This window comes from Myotis lucifugus, unplaced genomic scaffold, assembly GCF_000147115.1.
Source record: "Myotis lucifugus unplaced genomic scaffold, Myoluc2.0 scaffold_278, whole genome shotgun sequence".
Lineage (NCBI taxonomy): Eukaryota > Metazoa > Chordata > Mammalia > Chiroptera > Vespertilionidae > Myotis > Myotis lucifugus.
The window spans coordinates 1,191,695-1,214,960 of NW_005871326.1; the positions used below are offsets into that span (position 1 = coordinate 1,191,695).

General features: G+C 39.3%; 1 protein-coding gene across 1 annotated transcript in view; it reads left to right on the top strand.

The window, feature by feature from the left end:
• CUNH14orf37 (chromosome unknown C14orf37 homolog) overlaps positions 1-23,266 on the top strand; it is a 101,673-nt gene that overhangs the window by 13,164 nt on the left and 65,243 nt on the right. The window contains exons 3-4 of the mRNA XM_006099582.3: positions 3,797-4,051; positions 6,231-6,443. Of these exons, the coding sequence (XP_006099644.1) occupies positions 3,797-4,051; positions 6,231-6,443 (468 nt within the window). The remainder of the gene's footprint in view (positions 1-3,796; positions 4,052-6,230; positions 6,444-23,266) is intronic.

The window sequence follows — 23,266 nt, forward strand, 5'->3', positions numbered from 1 at the left end:
TTGGACTGTGGCCTGGAAGGTCCCCGGTTTGAGTCTGGCCAAGGGCACATGCTCAGGTTGCAGGCTCAGTCCCCAGTAGGGGGCATGCAGGAGGCAGCCGATCAATGATACTCTCTTATTGATGTTTCTATCTCTTTCTCCCTCTTCCTTCCTCTCTGAAATCAATAAAAATATATTAAAAAATAAAATATATAAAAGACTGAAAGACCTAGTATAATGTAAGTTTTCATAGAAGCTTCCAGAAAATGTTTTGTAAGTTGGTTTTTAAGTTCCATGAAGAGAGTTGGGTTCACATGACCAGGAAGATATTAAATATGACAGAACAAGAAGTTTACTTCAATTCTCTGTCACACTTTAAGGTATTCCTGGAGCATTAAGTCATATAGTTCCAGATTATTCATTGCACAATTTAATCCATGATTCTTATGTACTAGACTTGCATTAGCTTCTATTAATGCAGCCTAAAAAATAAATGAGTTTGGTAATTGTCCGATTATTATTTTGATTATTGAGTGTAGTCTTTACTTAGTTGTGACTGCCTCACTTTTAATGGGCAACTTCTTTTTATTTCTAAAACATAGCACAATGTCTGGTGCCTAGTAGGTGCTCAATAAATACTGGGTCAATGAGTGAGTAAATGAGGAATGAGAACCTTTTAGATTGGAATTATCCAATTTGACTGTCTGCATTGTCCAAATTAATCAAACAGCTTCTAAAAGTTCTTCATAGAGAAGCAATCTATTAATTCCTTTCACTTAAATTTTTTTTTTGTGTGCCACAGAGTTAAAAAGAATGTGTGAAAAATTGAGATTGTTGGCTATAGTAGTTAAGGAATAGCCAAAAAGCTTTTACCCATTTTCTGGTGGTTATAAGTATTTTTCAAAAGTAAGCAATTCAGCCCTGACTGGTTTGGCTCAGCGGATAGAGCGTTGGCCTGCAGACTCAAGGGTCCCAAGGTTCGATTCTGGTCAAGGGCATGTACCTTGGTTGCGGGCACATCCCCAGTAGGGGGCGTGCAAGAAGCAGCTGATCGATGTTTCTCTCTCATTGATGTTTCTAACTCTCTATCCTTCTCCCCTCCTCTCTGTAAAAAAATCAATAAAATATATTTTAAAAAAATACCTGTAGGATTTGCAGCTGGTTGGAAAAATACAGGTTAACTTTATAAAAAAAAAAAGTAAGCAATTCAAATGCCAATCATTTTAGTTCTCAGGACTACTTAGGACATTATCTTTTTCAGGATATGCAATGATTTCTTGGTGTTTGGGGCATTATGAACAGATGAGTACCCTGAGATTATCAGTCTTCGGATTCAGCCTGTTCTTCAGCTGGTTCAGTTGAAGATCAGGTTTTAAAAGTAATTATAATAATGATTATATTTTATTTCTACAGGAAGTAGAAAGAATGAAAAATGTGGAGACATTTTTTTCCAATTTTTATTTAGAAAATTTTATTTTATATTTTTTCATCACCATTTACCCCCCTATACCCTCTTCTATCTCCCCATGCCCACAATCCCCACACTGTTGTCCATGATCAAACCTTCTTTCTCTTTTTTAATTTTTTACTCAATCCCTCTCCCCTTCCAGCTGTCAGCCTACTCTCTATCTATGAGTTTGTCTCTATTTTGCTTGGTAGAGAAATTTTGGATGTTATTTTTTAATTTAATTTTTAAAAACACATTTCTATTTTTATTGATTTCAGAGAGGAAAGGAGAGGGAGAGATAGATAGAAACATCAATAATGAAAGAGAATTTTTGATCAGCTGCCCCCTACAAGCCCCCCGCTGGGGAAGGAGCCTGTAACTGGGGCATGTGCCCTGACTGGGAATCGAACCGCGATCTCCTGGTTCACAGGTCGATGCGCAACCACTGAGCCACGTCAGCCTGGCTGGATGTTATTTTTTAAATTCTCATTATTATTTATAGTTCTCACTCCCTTTTCTCTACAGCAGTCACTTATTCCAAAGTACTGTGTCATTTTGATTTCCTGCTATTTCATGAAACTATGACAAATAGACTGTAAATTTATTTTTACATATTCTCAAAAGTGTTCATTATGCTTTCAAAAATGAGGGCAACATAAAGAATGCTTACTGCTTAAAATGATAAAACTACACATTATTATCTTTTTATGGTGGAGCATTGTCCTAGGTGCTAAAGGTACAAAAAGGGCAATGAATCCTGGCTCTCAAGAGATTTACAGTCTCTTTGGAGAAAGGAAGAAGGAAGCAAAATTTAAACAGTGGTACAAAGTGCAAATATGAAGTCTGTGTAAGAACCTTCCTGTAACTCACGTTGCCCTTTAGCAGGTATGGCAGTACATACACATCTCTTCAACTCAGAGGAAAAAATAGTCTGAACTGGATGGGGACCAGGAAAAGAAACTGTTTGTATTGAAAAGCCTACAAACCCTATTTTAAAACAAATAAATTGTTTCCAAAGAAAAATATCTTAAGTAATAGGAAGTACCATGATGTCATTAATAAATATCAGAGGAAACCTTTTCAGCTATCCCTAGAATGCTATATATTTTTTAATTTATCACGTACTGGACTTGCTAATATGCTATGGATCTAGAATTAGCATTTGAAAAAGAGAGATAATAGGGTCTTCTAGAAATTAAATTTTGATAGTGGCTCCGTATTTGAAATTTGCAGCGTGACTCCTCCCTATGAAGGGGCAAATATTGGCCCTTATAAATCATCTGTAATAATTTATTTTAGGGGCTTAGAACGTAAAGAAAGGGGTCTTGGACAGATACATATACCCCACAGGTCTGTTTCATTGTCTTTTATGATCTAAAAGCAAACGCAGACCTACAGGTGGTTCCTCGGACAGCGGCAGGATGCCCATGCTCATGGCTGAAGAATGTTCCACTGTGTATATGTGTACTACAACTTCTTTATTCATTCATCCAATGACAGGTATAGTTAAGAGCACTGCCTCTGTAATCTTAGGCAGGTTCCTTAGCTTCTTTAAACCCAAGTTGTTTGTAAAATGTTTGTAAAACAAGTAATAATAGCTGGTATTTATTAAACACTTACCAAGTACTGGGCATGTTCCAAATTACGTAATTAATCTTTGTAACAATTCTGTGAGATAGATACTATTCTTGCCACTTTCTAGTTAAGGAAACTCAAGTCCCAGAAATGTTAAGTAATTTGTTCAAGGTCACACAGCTAGTAGGTGGCTGAGCCAGAATTCAAACCCAGGCAAATTGGCTCTTGAACCTGCATTCTTGACCACTATGAGAGATGGCTTCCGTGGAGTGATATTACTGCTTACCTCCTCTGATTACATGTGGGAAGATAAAATAAGATAATGTCCACCATGCACTTCGCTTTTTGTGTGTTCGGCCTTAATAGAAAGTCAGTAAACCTTAATTATTGGAATTATTATCCCTTTAATTCAAAATGCTAACTTTCAAAATTGCCAGTGTGAAAATTAATTTAAACAAATGATTCTGAGAATGTTTGCGAATAACTTAGTTCTTAACAAACTGATTATGTTGAAATTCATAAAAGGGAGCTTAGTTGATCTTCCTATTTTGTTTTAGATTTTTTTCTTTTTTTTTACATGAACTTCTCTAACTCTGTCTTAGATTGATTCCCTACCCCTGAGAGCAGCAACACGGAGAACATGTATTCACTGGCATTTTATTCCTGAGCGACCCCTTTGCCTTCCCATCCCCTGAAATAGCTACCTGATTGTTTTTTCAATATATCAATTATATAGTGACTTTTTGAGGTATAGGAATTCCATCTATTTTAAAGCGTCGTTTCCCCTCTTTTAAGACACCATCGGTCCAGAGCTGACGACGGCTGTTGCAGAGGCAGCGGCCACTTTCTCATCGGTGACACGGGAGCCGCAGGTGTCTCCCCTCCAAGTGAGCAGAGGAGATGGTGAGGCCGAGGAAGGAAAAGAGGTCCCCGCTGCCGCGCCTGACGTCCCCGGTGTTACTCAGCTGTCGAGAAGATGGGAGCCTCTGGCCACTACAGTTTCAACTACAGCTGCGCCTCTGTCTTTCGAAGTTACCCCCGCGGTGGAAGGTCTGTAAGGGAGGGAGTGGGACTCGGTGTGATGGGGGTGGACCTTTTCTGTGGGTTGATGAGCAATAGAATGAGTGAGGCAGATGGTGGCCCTGTCACCAGGGTACGCGCACGCACCTGGAGAGTGAATAGGAAGGTGGGCCGACTCTTATTTGGAGAGATGCCACACAGCCTCAAACAATGAGGTGTCAGTTCCTAAGAAAAACCTCCTGGCGGCTTATCTTAGGGACTGGAGGAAGGCCTCACTTCCCGAGACCGCTCTCCTAGTTGGCCAACTCTGGCTGCTCGGAGTTGTTAAAGGGGGAGAGACGAAGACAGCAAGCACGCGGGTTCGAATCCCCGCTGTGGCCCTCATGAGTATTGTGACCTCAGGTTAAGTTTCTTAATGTCTTCAAGCCTTGGTTTGTTCATCTTTAAATAATGCCTGTCTACCTTAAATGTTATTGTAAGGGTTTGAAATGATGTATACACACTGCTTTCTCCATAGGAGGGCCTCAAAGGCTCTGATATCTTAAAGACAGTGAAGTTTTCAAATTTGGGTGATTATCAGGATGACAAAAATTATTGTCAATAGTTTTAAATTTGTAATTTTTAATAATTACAAAATTATTATTACTTAATTATTTTTTGGGGGGGCTCATATGTTTGTCTCATCATTGGTTCAAGTAAAACCCGCTTTTATTTATTAACTGAGTTATTTTTAACAATGTAATAAATGCCTTCTAATCCTGTTATTCTCCCCCCCGTCCCCCCCCCCCCCAAGAAATCGCCCAGGGCCTTGTCAATAATCTACATGTAACACCATGACCCTTCCCATCTCAGCCCCTTCCTTCTCAGCCTGAATCTGGTGTTCATCATTCCCTTGATTTCCTCTTCTTTCTTTTTAAATATATTTTTATTGACGTCAGAGAGGAAGGGAGAGGGAGAGAGAGAGATAGAAACACCAATGATGAGAATCACTGATGGGCTGATTCCTGCACAACCCTCACAGGGGATTGAGCCCACAACCCGGCATGTGCCCTGACCAGCAATCGAACCGGGACCTCCTGGTTCATAGGTGGACACTCATCCACTGAGTCATGCTGGCTGGCTTGACTTCCTTTTCTTTTAGTTTTATTGTATCTATATTTACTCCTAAAATTACACATTTAAAAATTTTAGTTTTTTTTTTTAACTTTATAAAAACTGTATTGTCCTGTAGGTAGTCTTTTTGGAACTTACTTTTTTTTTTTTTTTTTTTTAACTTAATGTTCTATAGCCAAGATTTACTTACTCTAGCTCTTTCGTTTTGACTGCTTTTAATACTCCATTATGAAAATATATCACAGTTTATTCACTCAGTCTTCCTCCAGGCTCTCCTAGTGATTTGCATTTGGGTCATTTCCAGGTTTAGCTATTGCGAGCGTTGCTGCCATGAGTATTCTTTTTCATATTCTCCATTGTGCATGTGTAGGAGTTTCTCTTGGGTCTATACTTAGGAACTGAATTGCTGGGCCATAAGGTATACGACTGTCTGACTTTAGGAGGAATGGCTCACTGTTTTCCAAAGTGATTGCACCAAATTATACTCCCAACAACAATATATGTGAGACTATCCTGGGAGCTTTTAAGAATATTTTCTCAGGCCTTACCACTAAGGAGATTCTGATTCAGTAAGTTGGGATATGTGGAAAGCATGAAATTGACATTAAAAAAATTATCTCAAGAGATTCTGATGACCAGTCAGGCTTGCAAAATACTACTATCGTAGAATTTTTAGATTTGGGAAGTCCTGGAGCTAAATTTGGCTGCTCTGAACTTGAGCAGATTCCAGATACAGATCTAGGCTCTTACTCTTTGACTTGATTTTTTTTTCTTTGACTTGATTTTTAAAATAGTCTTTGGTATACCATTTAATAAATTTTTGTTAAAATTTTCAATCTTTGGTAATAAATTAAACCCATAATATTGTTAATAGAATAAATGGGAGACTGAAATTTAAAAACAAAGTTCTGATTTGAGACAGTATATTTTCCTGCAAGATAAAGTGTTTGTCTTGGGTAGCTGGACTGGTGTAGCATGGGAAGGGGGAGCTGGTTTAAGTGTCATTAATCACTTCTTGCTTAGAAAGTAAAAACACATGTGTACATTTCCCCAAATGATCATCTCTGGGTCAAGTCCTGTCTCTTGTGTTTGGCAGACCTAATGGACACAGTCACAGGGCCAAAAGAGGAGTTGTTCACACCAGTTTTGGGCTCTCCAGTGACACCCCCTGGAATAATGGAGGAGGCACCCAGCATCGCCCCAGCACTTTCTGATTCTGAGTCATCCTCGGAGAGAAGAACCGTTGTTCCCTCCGTTAGCCGTGTTAACACAGCTGCCCCGTATGGCCTGGACCAACTTGAATCTGAAGGTACCCATGCTTTGAAGGGAATCTTTCCTAGGACGGATTGAATGAGTCACTGAGCAATGATGTTTTGAGAAAAGAGTAAGACGTGGATTCAACCTGCAGTGTAGATCAGGGCTCAGTAAACTACGGCCCAGCAAATGTGGCCTGCCATCTGTGTTTTTTTTTTTTTTTTGTGGCCTGCAAGCTGAGAATGGTCTTTGCATTTTAATTTATTTATTTTAAAAAATTTATCTTTATTATTGAATTTATTACAGATGTCCCGTATTGTCCCCCATTAACCCCCTCCTTCCCCACACCCCCTCCCCAGGCCTTCGCTGCACTATTGTCTGTGTCCACGGGCTGTGCATATATGCATGTACGTTCTTTGGTTAATCTCTTCCCCACCCTCTGAGAATCGTCAGTCTGTTGCATGCTTCCATGTCTCTGGAGCTATTTCGTTTGCCAGTTTATTTTGTTCATAAGATTCCACATATGAGCGAGATCGTGTGCTATTTGTCTTTCACTTACTGGCTTATTTCGCTTAGCATAATACTCTCCAGGTCCCTTCATGTTATCTCAAAGGGTAAGAGTTTCTTTTTTTTTCTTTTACTGCTGCCTAGTATTCCATTGTGTATATCAACTCATCTGCTGATAGGAACTTGGACTGTTTCCAGATCTTTGCTATTGTAAATAAAATCAAAAGAAGAATAACATTTTGCGACACGGAAAAGTTACATAAAATTCACCTTCCAGTGTTCCTAAAGACAGCTGTATTGGAACACAGCCACACTGTTCATTTATGTAGAGTCTGTGGCTACTTTGGTGCCAGCGCAGCAGGGGGTAGTTGGGACAGACTGAATGCCCACATAGCCCCACATATTTACAACAGGGCCCTTTACTGGAAAAGCTTGCTGACCCCTGGTCTAGATCAGTAGTTCTGCACTACATTCGAACATTAGCATCACCTTGGGGAACTTTTAAAAAACCCCTATGCCTGAGTCCTTCTCCCAGTGGTTCTGATTTGGTTGTGTGGGATGGGATCGGGCATCCACATTTTTATTATTATTTTTCTTTAAAAAAATATTTTTAAAATTTATTTCAGAGAGGAAGGGAGAGGGAGAGAGAGATAGAAACATCAGTAATGAGAGAGAATCACTGACCAGCTGCCTCCTACACGCCCCACACTGGGGATGGAGGCCGCAACCTGGGCATGTGCTCTGACCGGGAATTGAACCATGACCTCCTGGTTCATAGGTTGACACTCAACCACTGAGCCATGCCAGCCGGGCATTCACATTTTAAAAGAGTGCTTGGGGTGAGTTAAACATGCAGTTGTATCGAGACTACTGGTTTACATGGAAAACTTGAGTTTCCCCGCCTGATTTTCTTGGATGGAAGTTTTAATGTGGATTGTATTTTCATAACACTGCTCTGGTTGTTCATGTTGGGTTATTCTGTTTTATTCATAACATCTCCTGGTTAGGATGTCTCACTATTTGGAAAGAGACAGTCTTCTCCCCTGTTAAGACAGAAATTCATGCCAGATTATACTTTCCAAGACACTGGCGTTGAGCATGAAACAGATGCTTGGAGCACAGCTGCCCAAACAGGAAGCCTGGGAATATGACGAAAGGCTGTTTTATTCATCAGCATTTTGGCAGGTGAATAGCTCCTGGCTGGAGGTGCAGAATATCCAGAGATTTGCAGTCCTGAGGTTCTTTCTTTCTTTCTTTTTTTAAAAAAATATATTTTTATTGATTTTTAGAGAAGAAGGGAGAGGGAGAAAAAGATAGAAACATCAATGATGATAGAGAATCATTGATCGGCTGCCTCCTGCACGCCCCCCACTGGGGATCGAGTCCACAACCTGGGCATGTGCCTTGACCAGAAATCGAACCATGACCTTCTGGTTCCTAGGTTGATGCTCAACCACTGAGCCGTGCTGGCTGGACCCAAGTTTCTTAAACTAATCTGGAAGGCAGGCAACCTTTTGGGCACTAAATTAGCCATGTGTTTGATGCGCTGAAGACATAGGCTGTGCTGTTATTTTGTATTTCGTCTGCTCTACAGCAGGGAAGGTGGTTCAGCCAGGTTGCAGCAGACTCTGTTGCAGACGTTCAGGGTTACACTGTAGTTTTCTGACAGCAAAACATGACATTTTAGGAGTGATGTGGAGAATTCCATAGCAGAATGCTGCTTTAAGAAATGGATCAATGCGAGCTCAGAGGCTAGCAGCTCTTGCACTTCCCATTAAGATAAAAATCGTATGACTTTGAGTTCAGTCTCCTATTAGCTCTCTGCTCACAATGCCATCTGGAAACAGCCATTTTCCCCAAATTAACCTGAATTAGAGATGACAGCTTTACCCAGCAGGGCTCATTAAATCAGAGAAGAAAAATTGTATTTGTGAATAATCTATACTTGCGAAACTGCAATAATTTTCTAAATTTAGTAGATGATGGCAGTTGTATTGAAGTGTGTGAGAATTTTCTTAACTTGTTGAAGGTATCCTGGAGTTTTAGTTTTTCTACACAACTCAATTCCAACTTCTTTTTGAGAATATATTTTGTCAGTTTTTTAAAATCTAAATTATGATCCTTGTCAAGGCTTACAAATGACATTTTGGTTTGAAATTTCAGGAGAAATTCTTGTTTGAAAAACATGCCTTCATTCAGATGACTGCATAATATCTCTGGCTGTGTAGTGCCTCATAGTTGGTATTGAAGTCAAGGTGTTTTGTCTCTTTCTCTTATTGGTCAATTAGAAATGAATTGGGAAATGCATTCTTTAAATGGCATTATGGAGAAGTCTCAGAGATGTTTTTCTTTAATAGCTCCCCTGAGAATATTTAACTCATGTAATTTTTATGAGAGAAATGTTTGCTTTTCACCTGCACTTTAATTCAAAATATCAATTTTGGGGTTCTTCCCAGTATTCATTTTCAGAGAGCATTTATAAAAGTATTTTCTCAATTCTCATGTAACTTCTCAATTCAGAAGGCAGCTAGAATGGATGAATGAAAAGGAGCATTCAAAATCTCATCTTGAGGCCAAGTTTATGTGGTTTACCTCTGGGTGCTGCTATGTAGAATATGATATTAAAGATAAAGCAGAGTGTGGTGAATTTGAACTATCACTACTACTAGTATGAAGTTAAGGATGTTCACTTTAATTATGTTAAGAATGGGCACAAGTTTGGCCTTTGCTCTTGGAAATGCTTTGGATTAAATTTTGTCTCAATAGCAGAGCCACGAAAATGGTATACAAGTGGGGAAGATGTGGAAAAGAGTACTCAATTCAATCTTTGCCTTATTTCCGAGTGTATTATGTGACAGACTATGAAACCCAGAATTGCTGGTGATTTCAGTTATTGATTGCCTTCTATGGTAAGACACTTCATCGTCTTGTCCTGAAATCATCATACTTTCTCTGGCATTTATGATAGATCTGTTCTTAACTACCCGCGTGCTCTGTAAGGATGTGCAGTAAATTTCATAGCACTCAGCATGGTCATCACGTGTTTGCTTACACAGCCAGTGGTATTGTAAAAATATTTAAAGTCCATACTGTGATATACTACCCTAACGCTTTGCTTATAAAATTTTCTGTTGAAGAAAGATACCTAAGTTTCTTTATTATAAGGAATCAATTTTATTGGTATAATCACCACAAGTAAACATTGTTCTAGAGTTGATTCTTCTCATCATTTTTTTTGTACCTTTGTTGTCCAAAACCAAAAAATTAGCACTGCTTAGTAAGCTTGCCCATAGACACTCTTGAAATTTTACATAATGATGACAAAAGAATTTAACTTTGTATATATTCGGCAGTTTTATTTATTTATTTATTTATTTATTTATTTATTTATTTATGTGTGCATTTTTAAAAAAATTGATTTTACAGAGAGGAAGGGAGCGGGATAGAGAGTTAGAAACATTGATGAGAGAAACATCCATCAGCTGCCTCCTGCACACCTCCTACTGGGGATGTGCCTGCAATCAAGGTACATGCCCTTGACTGGAATCGAACCTGGGACCTTTCAGTCCGCAGGCCGATGCTCTATCCACTGAGCCAAACCAGTTAGGGCTATGTCTGCATTTTATAATTATTTGGTGATTTAGGTAACATAAAGAAGAAATGGGGTAGATCTTGCTTTTTAGGGACTATAAATTTTAGTAGAAGTAAGACAGATACATAAATAACAGAAATGCAAGGTAGAAAGAAAAATATAACAGAAAGAAATACAGAAAAAGGACTTAGGGCAGCGGTTCTCAACCTGTGGGTCGCGACCCCTTTGGGGGTCGAACAACCCTTTCACAGGGGTCGCCTAAGACCATCGAAAAACACATATATAACTACATATTGTTTTTGTGATTAATCACTATGCTTTGATTATGTTCAATTTGTAACAATGAAAATACATCCTGCATATCAGATATTTACATTACGATTCATAACAGTAGCAAAATTACAGTTATGAAGTAGCAACGAAAATAATTTTATGGTTGGGGGTCACCACAACATGAGAAACTGTATTAAAGGGTCGCGGCATTAGGAAGGTTGAGAACCACTGACTTAGGGATTATAAAAGAGTTTAGCCCCCGCTTGGAGAAATAAGGAATTGATATTTATGCTTGTGAGTCTTTTGTGTGTTTGTGTTGTGTTTATATGTATAGACTTGTGTATATATATGTATATTCATAGTTCTATTGATTATAAGAAGAAAATAAATGGTGACGAATCCAAAACTATGGAAAGCATTCTACACACTAGCAATCAATTATTTTATACATGTAACAAAGTAGGTTTTTCTGGTTTAGCTTGTTGGGTAGATAAATTACTTCTTAAGAATCGTTTTTAGAAACAGAAGTGGCTGTTTTTCAATGTAGCAGAGGCAACCAGGTACCTAGCCTTGGATTAACAAATACTTCATTTATAGGAAACCACTATGTCTATCTTGAGGGGGATGTTCAGAATCCCAGGCAAAAGGATTGGTTAGTGTGGGGGCTTTTATGCAGCTGGTGAAGCAAACATGTAGCTTACATCCTGGGCTGTGGAGATTTCAAAGACATTTTAGATGTTTGCAGAAAATTAAGGCTTTTTTTAAAAGACATGATTTGTTTCAATCTAATGATAGACATAACTCTCCTTTTACTAGTGTAAACATGAGAATTGTATTGCCTTGGAGTTTAAACAATTAGAAATCTTAACCATGTATGAAATAATGTAGGATATCATCAACTGCACTTTCCTGGGCTGTATTCATAACATGACGTTGTTTTGGCCTTAGATGACACCTTACCATGGACAGGCATACATATCCCCAAAGGAAAAGATTGGAAGAAAAATATAATGCATCAATTTCAATGGCCTTATGAGATTTTCACATGTTCACACTTGGAGACATTCAATTTGTCCTGAAAGATTTACATTGATTCTGTCTGCATTTATCTTCAGTGCCATTTCTTCTTCAGCCATTCTACCTCCATCCTACATTGTTCGATACCTGCAAACAAAATGTTCTACGTAAATTTCTTTTATAAAAACAGTATAAAGAACTTCCCACGGTTTTAGCGTGAGAAGGAGGTTCTCCAGGTACGCAGAGGGCCTGATGCTGCTTCCTCTGGATTTTCTCAAGGATTCTGCTGCTCATACCCTCTGAGTCCCCTTTCTTATTAAAACTCTACTGCAGATGAAAACTCTTTCACTTTTTTCAACTGAAATTTGTAGGAAATTTAAAACTATTTGGCTCCCACCTAAGGGAACACAAAGCAATAAAATCAGAAAAAAGAAAAGAAACGTAAAATGAATTAGGCTCAAAAGGTACACAGCCCCCTCTGATCTTACCGTAGTTAACAAGCTCCCAGGGCTCATTCCATGCCCCCATTCCATGCTGTGTCTGAGAAGGTTTTATATGTTCCATACCCAAAGCACTGGGACAACCTTTTCAGGCACCTTGTCGGGCTTTCTGGCTTCTCAGTGCCTCGTTGTTTCCTCCTCCCCATCCCTGCCTCCACATAGAAGAGCCAAGATCAGGATGTAAATTTCGTCCAGGGTCCATCACTGAGTAGGGACCCTCCAACCCCATATACGTATATTTGGAAAGTATATGGAAAGCATTCTAAACACTAGCAATCAATTATTATGTACATTGTCTGTCCCGACTTCCCTGCTTGAAGGATACATCTTCAGTCCCTGGGCAGATGACAGCCAGACCACTTCGTGATTGACACCATGTACATCCCACCTTTCAGAGGAAATCCCATTTCTGTGAAAAGCGAGGCATGATTCACGTCTAGGCAATATCACACTGTTCCCACCATACAAGAGATGCGCCTGTATGCTAATAGGGTCCTTTTGTTACCGTCTATGGCAAATAATACTCACAGCTATACTGCTCCATAAACAGAGGGCTATGAAGTTCACGTTAAAAAGATGGGAAGCGGAAATGGAAACAGTTCAGCTCAAACTCCTCCTCCTTTATGAAGCCTCTGAGACCCGCCTGCAGCGATGAGCAGTGTGGTGGCACTAGCTCTGGTGCTGGTCTCAAACGGGCATAACCGGGCTTGTCCTGGCACCATTGTGCATAAGCACTGCGGACTTGATCCCCTTATGTACTTTCCTTAGACTTCAGTTTTTCCTTGTGAGTGAAGCAGGGATATTGGTGTGAGAATAAGGTGAAACCTTGCATATGTAGTAAGTACATGCATTAACTGGGTAAATACATACTAAATACTAAATACATAATTAATATTGCATCATTTATAACTATATATATATCACTTATCATGTACTACTGTGTATTAATTTTTTATAAAAAATTACCACTTACCAACCTTTCCTTTCTGGGCAAAAGCAAAAGGGAAAGAAACGGTTGGATTTTTCGTTTTCCAGAAAGGGATAAAATAATAGTTGTCTGTTGAGGGCTTGCTCTTTTCCAAACAGTGACAGGGTTTAATTCTCACTTTCCACGCCTCCAGCCTCTGCTGGCTCCACTGGAGTTTTTCATCCTCTAACTTCTTTTTCTTCTCTGCTTTTTGTTCTACATTAAACTGAGCGATCTCTTCATTTTTCTCTGTGATGTATTTAAGCAGCGAATTACTCCTCCTGGCTAAGAACTTCCCATCTTCCGTGTTCAACGTGTTTGTAAGAGAATTGCTGCTGCTCCTCGACCCCCTCCCCCTTCCCCCTCTCCTTCCTTTGCCTCTGCCTCTCCTCCTTCACAGCGGATCCAGGCAGGGGTGCAGCGCCTAAAGAGGGCCACCAGGGTTAATTGTTAGAACAAAATATTCACATCCTCTCCTTGCAACCCTGGGTCTGGGGCCAGGTAGATGATGTAAGTGAGCAAAAAGGAAGGTGCCTAAGACAGGTGGGTGTGGTGCAGTAGGGAGCACACACTCCCTCCCATCCAGGCAGCTGCTCCCGCGTGGTTGCCAGGAGGAGAATGTGAGCTCAGTGATGCCAGATCTCAGAATTTTTCCAAGATAAGCTGAGAATTCTGACTTTTATGTGAAATATTCTGTTTTTTTTTAAAAAGTGTTGGCGATGAATCAAGCGTCTGCCTGTCATTTCTTTTTATGAATGTACACACCCAAAATGGATGTCTGCAGACATTGACCATCAGTTTGTGCTCTCAGCTGAATTTTCCAAAACCTTCTTAAGGGCAGAATCAGATCTTTCTGCCTCGTTGTGTCCACAGTGGACACCTGATTGGGTAAATGATGATCAGTGATGGATAACGTGGTTTTAGGAGCATTACTTTGTTTACTTGATGTGCTTCCTGTTTGACTTGCCCTATTTGTTGTTGCTACATGTTAAATCCAGTGCTTACTTAGGGCCTCCCTTGAGCACTTTTAATGTGAATGAAGCAGTGGTTCCCAGTCACATTTTGCTAGAAAGTCAATAGGAATTGGCTTAGATTGCTTGCATCCGTGGTGGGGTTGAACATTATTTTATTTCTTTCTTGTTGGAATCCATACCAACCTCTGCACTCAGGCAGGTAAGGGTAAGTCAATAAACTTAAGTGATTCTTTCAACCCACTTTGGGAAGCCAGAGTGGAAGAGAGGGGAAGAAAGGCAAGGTGAGAGGAGGGAGACCCTTTTCTGGAAACATTATTGGAGCTAGTCTGTACAAAGGTCATTTTTCCCTGTGGGGCCAGCCCCCCACCCTAGTGTGACTAAAACATGTAGGTGGATTTTCCTTAAAAAGTTGATATCTAGTCATTGGAAGCATATGCAGAATATACATTAAAAAGTAAATCGGGAGCCCTTAAAGGAATTATTACCTATTTTGAAGATGAAGATAATTAAAGTGCTGTTCATTTTATTTCTGTTCAATCAACTTATATTGAGGGCTTGTTTTGTGCAAGGCACAGTGCTTGATCCTGGGAGGTGGGGCACAAAAAGAATAAGACATGATCTCTGGTTTCCAGGAACTAAATGCACAGAGGTATGATAAAACAAACATGTTTCCACAAATTAATATGTGAATCTTATTTTGGATTAATTGGGTCATGTTTTGAAGTTTGAAGGGGAAATCTAGCTTTGAAAAATTGGCAGTCAACCTAACTAACCTATAATTTATCTTTTGAGTAGATGTGGATTGTTATATACAAGTTCTGTATATGTTTGCTTTAAGCTAAAGGGTCTTCCTTTAAGGCTACTAAATTATTGAAGAGAAAGGTTTACTCTGTAAGGTTCAGAATTTACAGATACAATATTAGTATAGCTTTTATGTTTCTCTCTATAGCTCCCTTGAGAAATAGAATAGTATTGCTGTAGTCTTACTTTCCGGAGGGGAATACATGAAAGGCTGTCATCTGAATCCAAAGTGAGTTGTTTAATGAACAGGAGTTAGGCCTTAAAACTTACAATTATTGCTCTAGGGCTGAATCCATTAAGAACTGAGTTTGATTTGGGGTGGGATTTATAGAAGTTATTGGAGAACACCAATTATATGGCATTGAGGCTGAAAAGGGATTCTGTCATGACCACTGAGGGTCGTTATGCACACTGCTCTTGTTCGCTTGCTAACCAGATATAGGAGATGATGTTATCCAGGGCAAACTCCTCTAATTTAAAGCAAGTAATATTAAACAAATAAGGAAAGATTTAAACATCTATCTGAAATGGGGGTTGAATCTAAAACATTTTGCAACTCGTGTTTGAAGTGAACAGATTATCTTGTCTTAAGCTTTTTATTTTCTCATGATATACCTTTTAAATATTGTGAAGGTTAGAATGGAGGAAGTTTCTAGTTATTATATGTAGTATCATAGAGCTCATGGGAAGTTTAAATTTCAGTAAGAAGTTTTCACGAAATTTGTATATATTAATATAGGAGGTTTTTAAAAAATCACAGTGAGGAGGCATTTAAAAAAGAGAGAACTGAATACATGAACAGAAATGTTTAAAGCAGAATGTGTAATGAACAGTAACACTTGAGATGTTATCTAATTTTAAAATGCACCCCAGATTCCAGATGCTCTTATGAGTGTTTGAAATTGGAGAATTTGACAGTGAAATTTGAAAAGCCAATAAGGGCTCTTACTTAGCTTGTTGGATGCACTTCAAATGCAGACGATATGGGTGCTTTTGGAAGCACATTATTTGGCCCAGCGGGTGTAGCTCCAAGGTTGAAACCAGGAGGTCACTGTTCGATTCTGTAGTTTGGGCACATGAGGGAACCTACCATAGCAAAATGAATAGATCTTGGATAAAACATATGCTTTAATGAATGAGCTTGCATTTTTTAGCTTGACCCATCTCAAATGTGAGCTGAAACCCAAGGGATTCTATATAATAAAAGGCTAATATGCAAATCGACTGAACGGCAGAATGACCAGTTTGACCATCAGGGGGCAGACGCTCAACGCAGGAGCTGCCCCCTGGTGGTCAGTGTGCTCCCACATGGGGAGCATCGCTCAGCCAGAAGCTGGGCTCCTCACAGCTGGCGAGCGCAGCGGTGGTGGCGGGAGCCTCTCCTGCCTCCGAGGCAGCACTAAGGACATCCCCTGAAGGGTCCTGAATTGTGACAGGGTACAAGCCAGGCTGAGGTACCCTCCACCCCCACCCCCTTGCACCAGGCCTCTAATGAACTATAAGGTGTAAGCAAACTGGAAATGTAAAGGGGCTCGAGGAGAAATGGTAATATCAGGAGTCTTCCCTTGGGTGAGTAGCAAAAAGAGGGACCTGGATTGAAATTCCCACATTAAGCCTGTGTCTTTTAAAGAGGAATAAAGTAGTTCCAAGTTTGTATCACAACTTGACTTCCTACAGAAGTAAATTAGATCCTCTTTGGAAAAAAATCATTCCCAATTGAGATCCATCGGTTTTCCACAGATAAAGACCAAGCAAATATAAGCTTGTAATAAAATATCAGCAAAAAAGGAACAAACAGCCATGACTGAGAGTCAGCAGAAAAGGCAAACAATTGATTGGCTTACTCCCTACCTAAGACCTTAGATACTAATGCTATCAGAATAGAATCCTATACTAATAAAAGACAAACATGCAAATTGACTGTACTTTCGCTATGCCTTAAGCCACGCCCACCAGCCAATCAGAGCACATATGCAAATTAACCCAACCAAGATGGCGGCCAGCAGCCACGGAGCTGGAGTGAGCAGGAGGCTTGCTTGCTCCAGTGATGGAGGAAGCCAAGCTTCCCCACCTGCCACGACCCGGCTCTGAGCTCCACTGAAAGCAACAAAGTTTCAATTATAGAAGGTAAATAAATCCCAGAATAAAAAAAAAAGAAAAAAAAGAGAGGCTGGGAGCTTACATCGCCAGGGTGCTTGGCCAGCCTGAAAACGGCCCTCAGCCCCTCACCCAGACTGGCCAGGCACCCCAGTGGGGACCCCCCACCCTCAAGGGGGTGTGGCCAGCCTGAAAACAGCCATCAGCCCCTCAACCAGGCTGGCCAAACCTCCATGGGGTGAGGGTCCCCACTGGGGTGGACATCCTCTGAGGGGTCCCACACTGCAAGAGGGCATAGGCCGGGCTGAGGGATCCTCCGAGTGCACAAATTTTTGTGCACTGGGCCTCTAGTATAAAATAATCATGTATAAAAGGTTTAAAGAAATACAAGATGAAATCATAAAAATGAGCAAGTCATAAGAGTCTAACAAAAATGATCCAGTAGATTTTTAAAAAGAACAAAACAAAATGTAAAAAAATATAATCGTTGGGGGGGGGTGTATGTGGAAACTCTCAGTGATTAAATGGTTAAGTATGCAATAAGAAGTTTGGTGACCTGGAAGATAAATTTGAAGACATCATAAAGAGTACAGCCAAAGAAACAAGTGGGATGACATGAAAGAAAAGCACAGAAAAGGCAGGACAAATAAAAGAACAAATTCATATATCAATAGTGACAGTAAATACAAGGGGACTAAATCTGATGCTGGCTGTGGGTTTTTTTATAGATGTCTTTGTCCGCTTGAGGGAGTTTCCTCCTTTTTCTAGCTTGCTAGAACTTCGTTTAAAAGTTGCTTTTTGGTCCTAAGTTGATACTGGATTTTTTCAAATGCTTTTCTTGCATCTCTTTTTCTGCACCTTTTGAGATGATGATATGGTTTTTCTGTCAATATGGTGAATTACAAAGTTTGATTTTCAAATGCTAAAGCAGCTTGTGTTTCTGGGATAAACCCAATTGGTCATGATGCATAGTCCTTTTTATGTATTGAATTTAATTTGCTAAAATTTTCAAACATAAAATTTAAGACAAAATGCATTAATGAACATATATAAAATACTTTATCCAACCATTACAGAACACACATTATCTTCAGGCACACATTAAATACTTGCAAAAACTATTATGTACTTGTCCATAAAGCCATAAATTTCAAAGAATTGATACATGCAGGCCACATTCCCTGATGGCTGTTCAATTCAGTTAGAAAAAAAAGATAAATTGTTCCATACCTTTTAAAAAAAGTTATGGATCAAAACAAAAATCATAGTAGAAAATAAAGATAATTAGAACTGAATCATAGCGAACTATTATATCAAAAGTTGTAAGAAGAAGGTAAAGGGATGTTTAAAGGGAGATACTTAGATATTCAAAGTTTTTATTAGAAAAGAATAAAGCCTGAAAATTAATGAGCTAAACAGCCTCCATCTTAAGCTGTAAAAGCGAAAGATCCCCAAAGAAAATAGAAATAAGACATAATAAAAATAAGATTTTATTTTTCCATTTCATTATTTCATAGCAGGTTGACTAACCTTTTGTAAAATGTGTATGGAAGAGCAAAAGCCCCCCAAATAGCCAGTGCACTACTAAGATAGTAAGACTTAGAAAACTCTCACTATTTCTGTATATATTCAGACAATGTGGTCATGGACAGGGATAATGAAAATGATCAGTGGAACAGAATAAAAATCATTGAAACAGACACTCCTGTAGGTGTCCTTGACATATGATAGGGATGGCACTGCAGAGCTGAGGGGCAAGCCCTTTTTTTTCATAATAGTCTGGGACAGTTGGCTGTCCATATGGAAAATAAATCAGATTGAATGTAACATGATACACGGAAATCAGTTCCATATGGTTTAAAAACAGATGTGAAAGACAAAACTTAGAAATTGGAGAAAATTATAACATATATTTCTGAACTAACAATACAGAAGAATTTTCAAGATTTCTGATACAAAAATTGCTAACCATAAAAGGAAATATTAACAAATTCAGCTCTATTAGAACTAAAAAGATATGAGAAAGGTAGTGAAGTACAACTTCTAAAACTAGAGAAGATACTTTTAATACATATAACTAATAAAGGATCTGTGTCTAGAATAGAAAGAACTAAAAAAGAAAATTAAAAAAAAAATCAGCCAGGTAGGTATGGCTCAGTGGTTGAACCAGGAGGTTCATGGTTAGATTTGAACCAGGAGGTCATGGTTAGATTTCCGGTCATGCCTGGGTTGCGGGCTGGATCTCCAGTAGGGGGTGTGCAGGAGGCAGTTGATCAATGACTCTCATCATTTATGTTTCTATCCTCCCTCCTTCTCCCTTCCTCTTTAAATCAATAAAAATATTTTAAAAAATCAATAGGAGATGACAGTCAACCCAAAAGAAAAAGGAGCAAACATATGACTAGGCTTATTACTGAGTGACACAAACATATGATTAAAAGATACTCGACTTCAGAAGTATTAGAGAAATGCAAATTACACCTACAGCGACATATTTTATACACACTGCATTAAAAAAATTAACGTTTGATGAGACCAAAGGTTGGCGAGGATGTGGAGCTACGGAAATTTATCTAGACATTATTTAGAGCATTGAACACTTGCCCCAGCAGTTACACTTTTAGGAATACACTCTGGAGAAGCCCTTGATAGATACACTAGAGATCGTCTGTAAGAGTTCAGAGCAGCACTATACATAACACGAAAAGATTGGCAACAACTAAATAGCCCAAATATTTACTGACCTGAGGATAAAGAAATAAATAGTGACAAATGTGCGTAACCATACATTAGTGTGCAATAAACAAACCAGTGTTTTGTACAAGATGTGTGAAACTTAAAACCACAAATCCAAGTGGAAAAAAAGTCCCAGAAAAGAACATCCAGTAATATTTTTATGGCATTAAGGGGAAGAAGTAGGTTAAGATGATGGGAGAATATGCAAAGACAGGCAACAGCATTAGTAATATTCCAATTCTGAAGTTAAATGGTGAGTTCTCTGGGGTTTATTTCAGTATTAAGTTTAATAACATACATGTTGTATATCTTTCCTTTAGTATATATCTAATATTACATGGTAAAAATGGAAAAACACTTAGCTGGCAGGAATATTTAAGATGTTGGAAACATAATATAAGCCTATAAATTCTAAGTCAGCTTAACTTTGTGGGCTGCTGAACTTTGTCATTATTCAGAAACTTCCAGGGTTCCTCAACCCCTTGTGATCCCAGAGCGCCATCTGCTGGAGAGTCACTTTAATTTTTTTTCTTTTCTGGCTTTTAAGCTTTGTGCCCAATTTGATGCCCAAGTAAAAAAAAAAATCTGGAGAATAAAAGCTATTTCTAGTGCTTTAGTCACTATTTATGTGTGGAAATTTTGCTACAGTGGCTTTTGGTTATATGGGCATAAGGGTTCCCAGGAAAACACATTGCAACTTCTTCTTTTAGAAATGTCACAGCCATTCCCTTTCGAGGGATAGTGGGAGAAAGGCTAATGCATGCCCAGCCTCCGCCCAGCGAGGCCACCCCGTCTCCTGTCTCTTTTCATGCCATCCTTCCTCTTCCTGGGCTCTAATTTATTTTCCTTAGAACGAATTTGAGATTTTATCAAGGAAAGAAAAGGGCCACTCAAGGAGAGAGGTTTGGTGCTTAAAACTAGTGAATGAACAGGCAAAAGACAAGGGTTCAGAGGAGTCCTTGCAGTTCCGAAGAGGCAGAAAGTACAGGAGGGATCCTAGTCTTCTTGTCAGTCCGGTTATGTTGGGGAGCAAGTATGGCTCCTGGGGTTCCTCCCGCTCCCATTGTGGAGATGACATGGTCTCCACCAAGGGTTCCCCTTTGACCCATTAGTAACACTGTGGGAATGCTAGCCAGCTATTTCTGTCCCTTCTGGAAATCTACAAATAACTAAATCAGATTTAGAAAGTGGAATGAGAAAACCAGAACACCTTCGGTGGGAACTGCCTTTTAAATGGCAACCAGACTTGGTGAGATCACTCAGGCTGGGATCAGAAGGCAAATTTCCTCCCATACCTTCTACTGATTTTGTTGGGAGTTAACCCATGGCCCTGGACCTGAACAAAATTAAAATTCTTGGTGTTGGTACCTCAGGCAGAAATGTTTGCAATAAATAAAGAAAAAAGGCCTGACCTAGAGTCAAAAATTCCAGGTTTAACAAACCTGTTGGAGGCTCCGCTGTGATGCTTGAGCACCCAAGACAGTGAGTTATATCAGCAGCGAAGTAGGCTGTAAGTAAAACAGAGCTCATGACACTTGCTCTCTGTTGAGCCAACAATGCAGGCTTGGCGGATGATGCCTACCTTTTATCTGAGTTCCTTAGAAGAACAGCCCCACGGACGAACAAAGTATTGTTATGGGTGAGGAAACGGCTGTCAGTCAGGCCTTCTGATAGGGTGTTTCTGCAGAGAGTGCTCCCCGGGTTTATTGTCTGACTTGGAGTTGGAGTCTCCTGTCAGGCCTTTCAGGGCAGGGAGGAAGAGAAGGAAGGCTCTCGCGTGGTGGGTGAGTGTGGGAGAGATTACACAGGTTGACTTAAACAATGTCCTCCAAATCACATCATTGTTGGCCTAGGCTTGCTCAGGTGCTGCCCTGTCTTCAGGATGCAAAAGGATGGAGTGAGATGACTTTTGCATTGCTTTTGTTAGCTCTGAACTTGATATGTTCCCATCTTTATTGAGCTGTGATTGACAATAAATGTGTAAGATACTTAACGTGTACATTGTGGAGGTTTGATATATGCATACATTGTGGAAGGATTTCCACCATTGCATTAACACACTCATTGCCTCACATAGTTACCTTTTATTTTGTGAGAACATGAAGTTCTGCTCTCAGCACATTTTAATTATACAATACAGTGTTATCAACGGTAGTCACCACGTTTTACATTAGATGCTCAGACCTTATTCATCTTATAGCTGAAAGTTTGTACCTTTTACCAACCTCTCCCTATTTTCCCACCTCCCAGTCCCTGGCAATCACTTTTCTACTCTCTGTTTCTATGAGTTAAACTTTTTTAAAATTCTATATATAAGTGACAGCATGCAGTATTTTTTTTTCTCTGTCTGACTTACTTCACTTAGCATAATGCCTTTCATGTTGCAAATTACAAGATTTTCTTCTTTTTAAAGAGTGAATAATATACACATTAATATACATATAGGTACATTATAATACACATGTGGTATATAGATATGAACAGATAAAGATGTGAGATATATATATATATATATATATATATATATAGATATCTATCTATCTATCTATCTATCTATCTCCATTGATGGACACTTGGATTGTTTCCATACCTTGGCTATTGTGAATAGTGCTGCTATGAACATGGGAGTTCATTTTATCCTTTGGAATAATGATTTCATTTCCTTTGGATATGCATCCAGAAGTGAGTTAACCTAACACACTGAGGACGAAGTGAAATTGTCCGTGGGGTGGCAGTGGTCAGAAGACAGTGGTTCAGTGAGGAGAGCTGCAACACAGGGCTCCGAGCTCTGGCTTTGCCTTTGCGTTCCTGGTATCATACTGTCACAAGGGCTCGGTCAGGTACAACCCTCTTCGGTTTGTGGAGAGGAAAGGTAACTAAAAACGATTTTATGAGGCTTTAAAAATATGTATATTTTAGCTCATGACCAATTTCTGTCTGCAGCAGGAAGCTCAGCAAAGCCATCAAATGGTCTTGGTGATAGTTTTCTCCACAATCCAGTGACCCCATTGCTTTTTCTCTATCAAACCTCCTCCTCAGCTTCTCTTTAATAAGAGTCCCTGGCCTGTCAGTCTTTCCCCTCCAGCTCTATTGACATATTTACATGTAACATAGGTAAGTTTATGGTGTACAGTATGATTCGATACATGTATGTACTGCACAATGATTAGCACAATAAGGTTAGTTAACTTCCATCCTTTCCCATAATTACCTTTTTTTTGGGTACTGATAACATTTAAGATCCACTCTCTTAATACCTTTCAAGTATATGATACAGTATTGATAATTGTAGTCACCATGTTAAATTAGACCCCAGTTCTTATTCATCTTATTGCTGAGAGTTTGTACCTTTACCTGATCCATCTTTACAATCACTCGCCTCACACTCAATCAGCTACTTCTGTCTCCAACCCT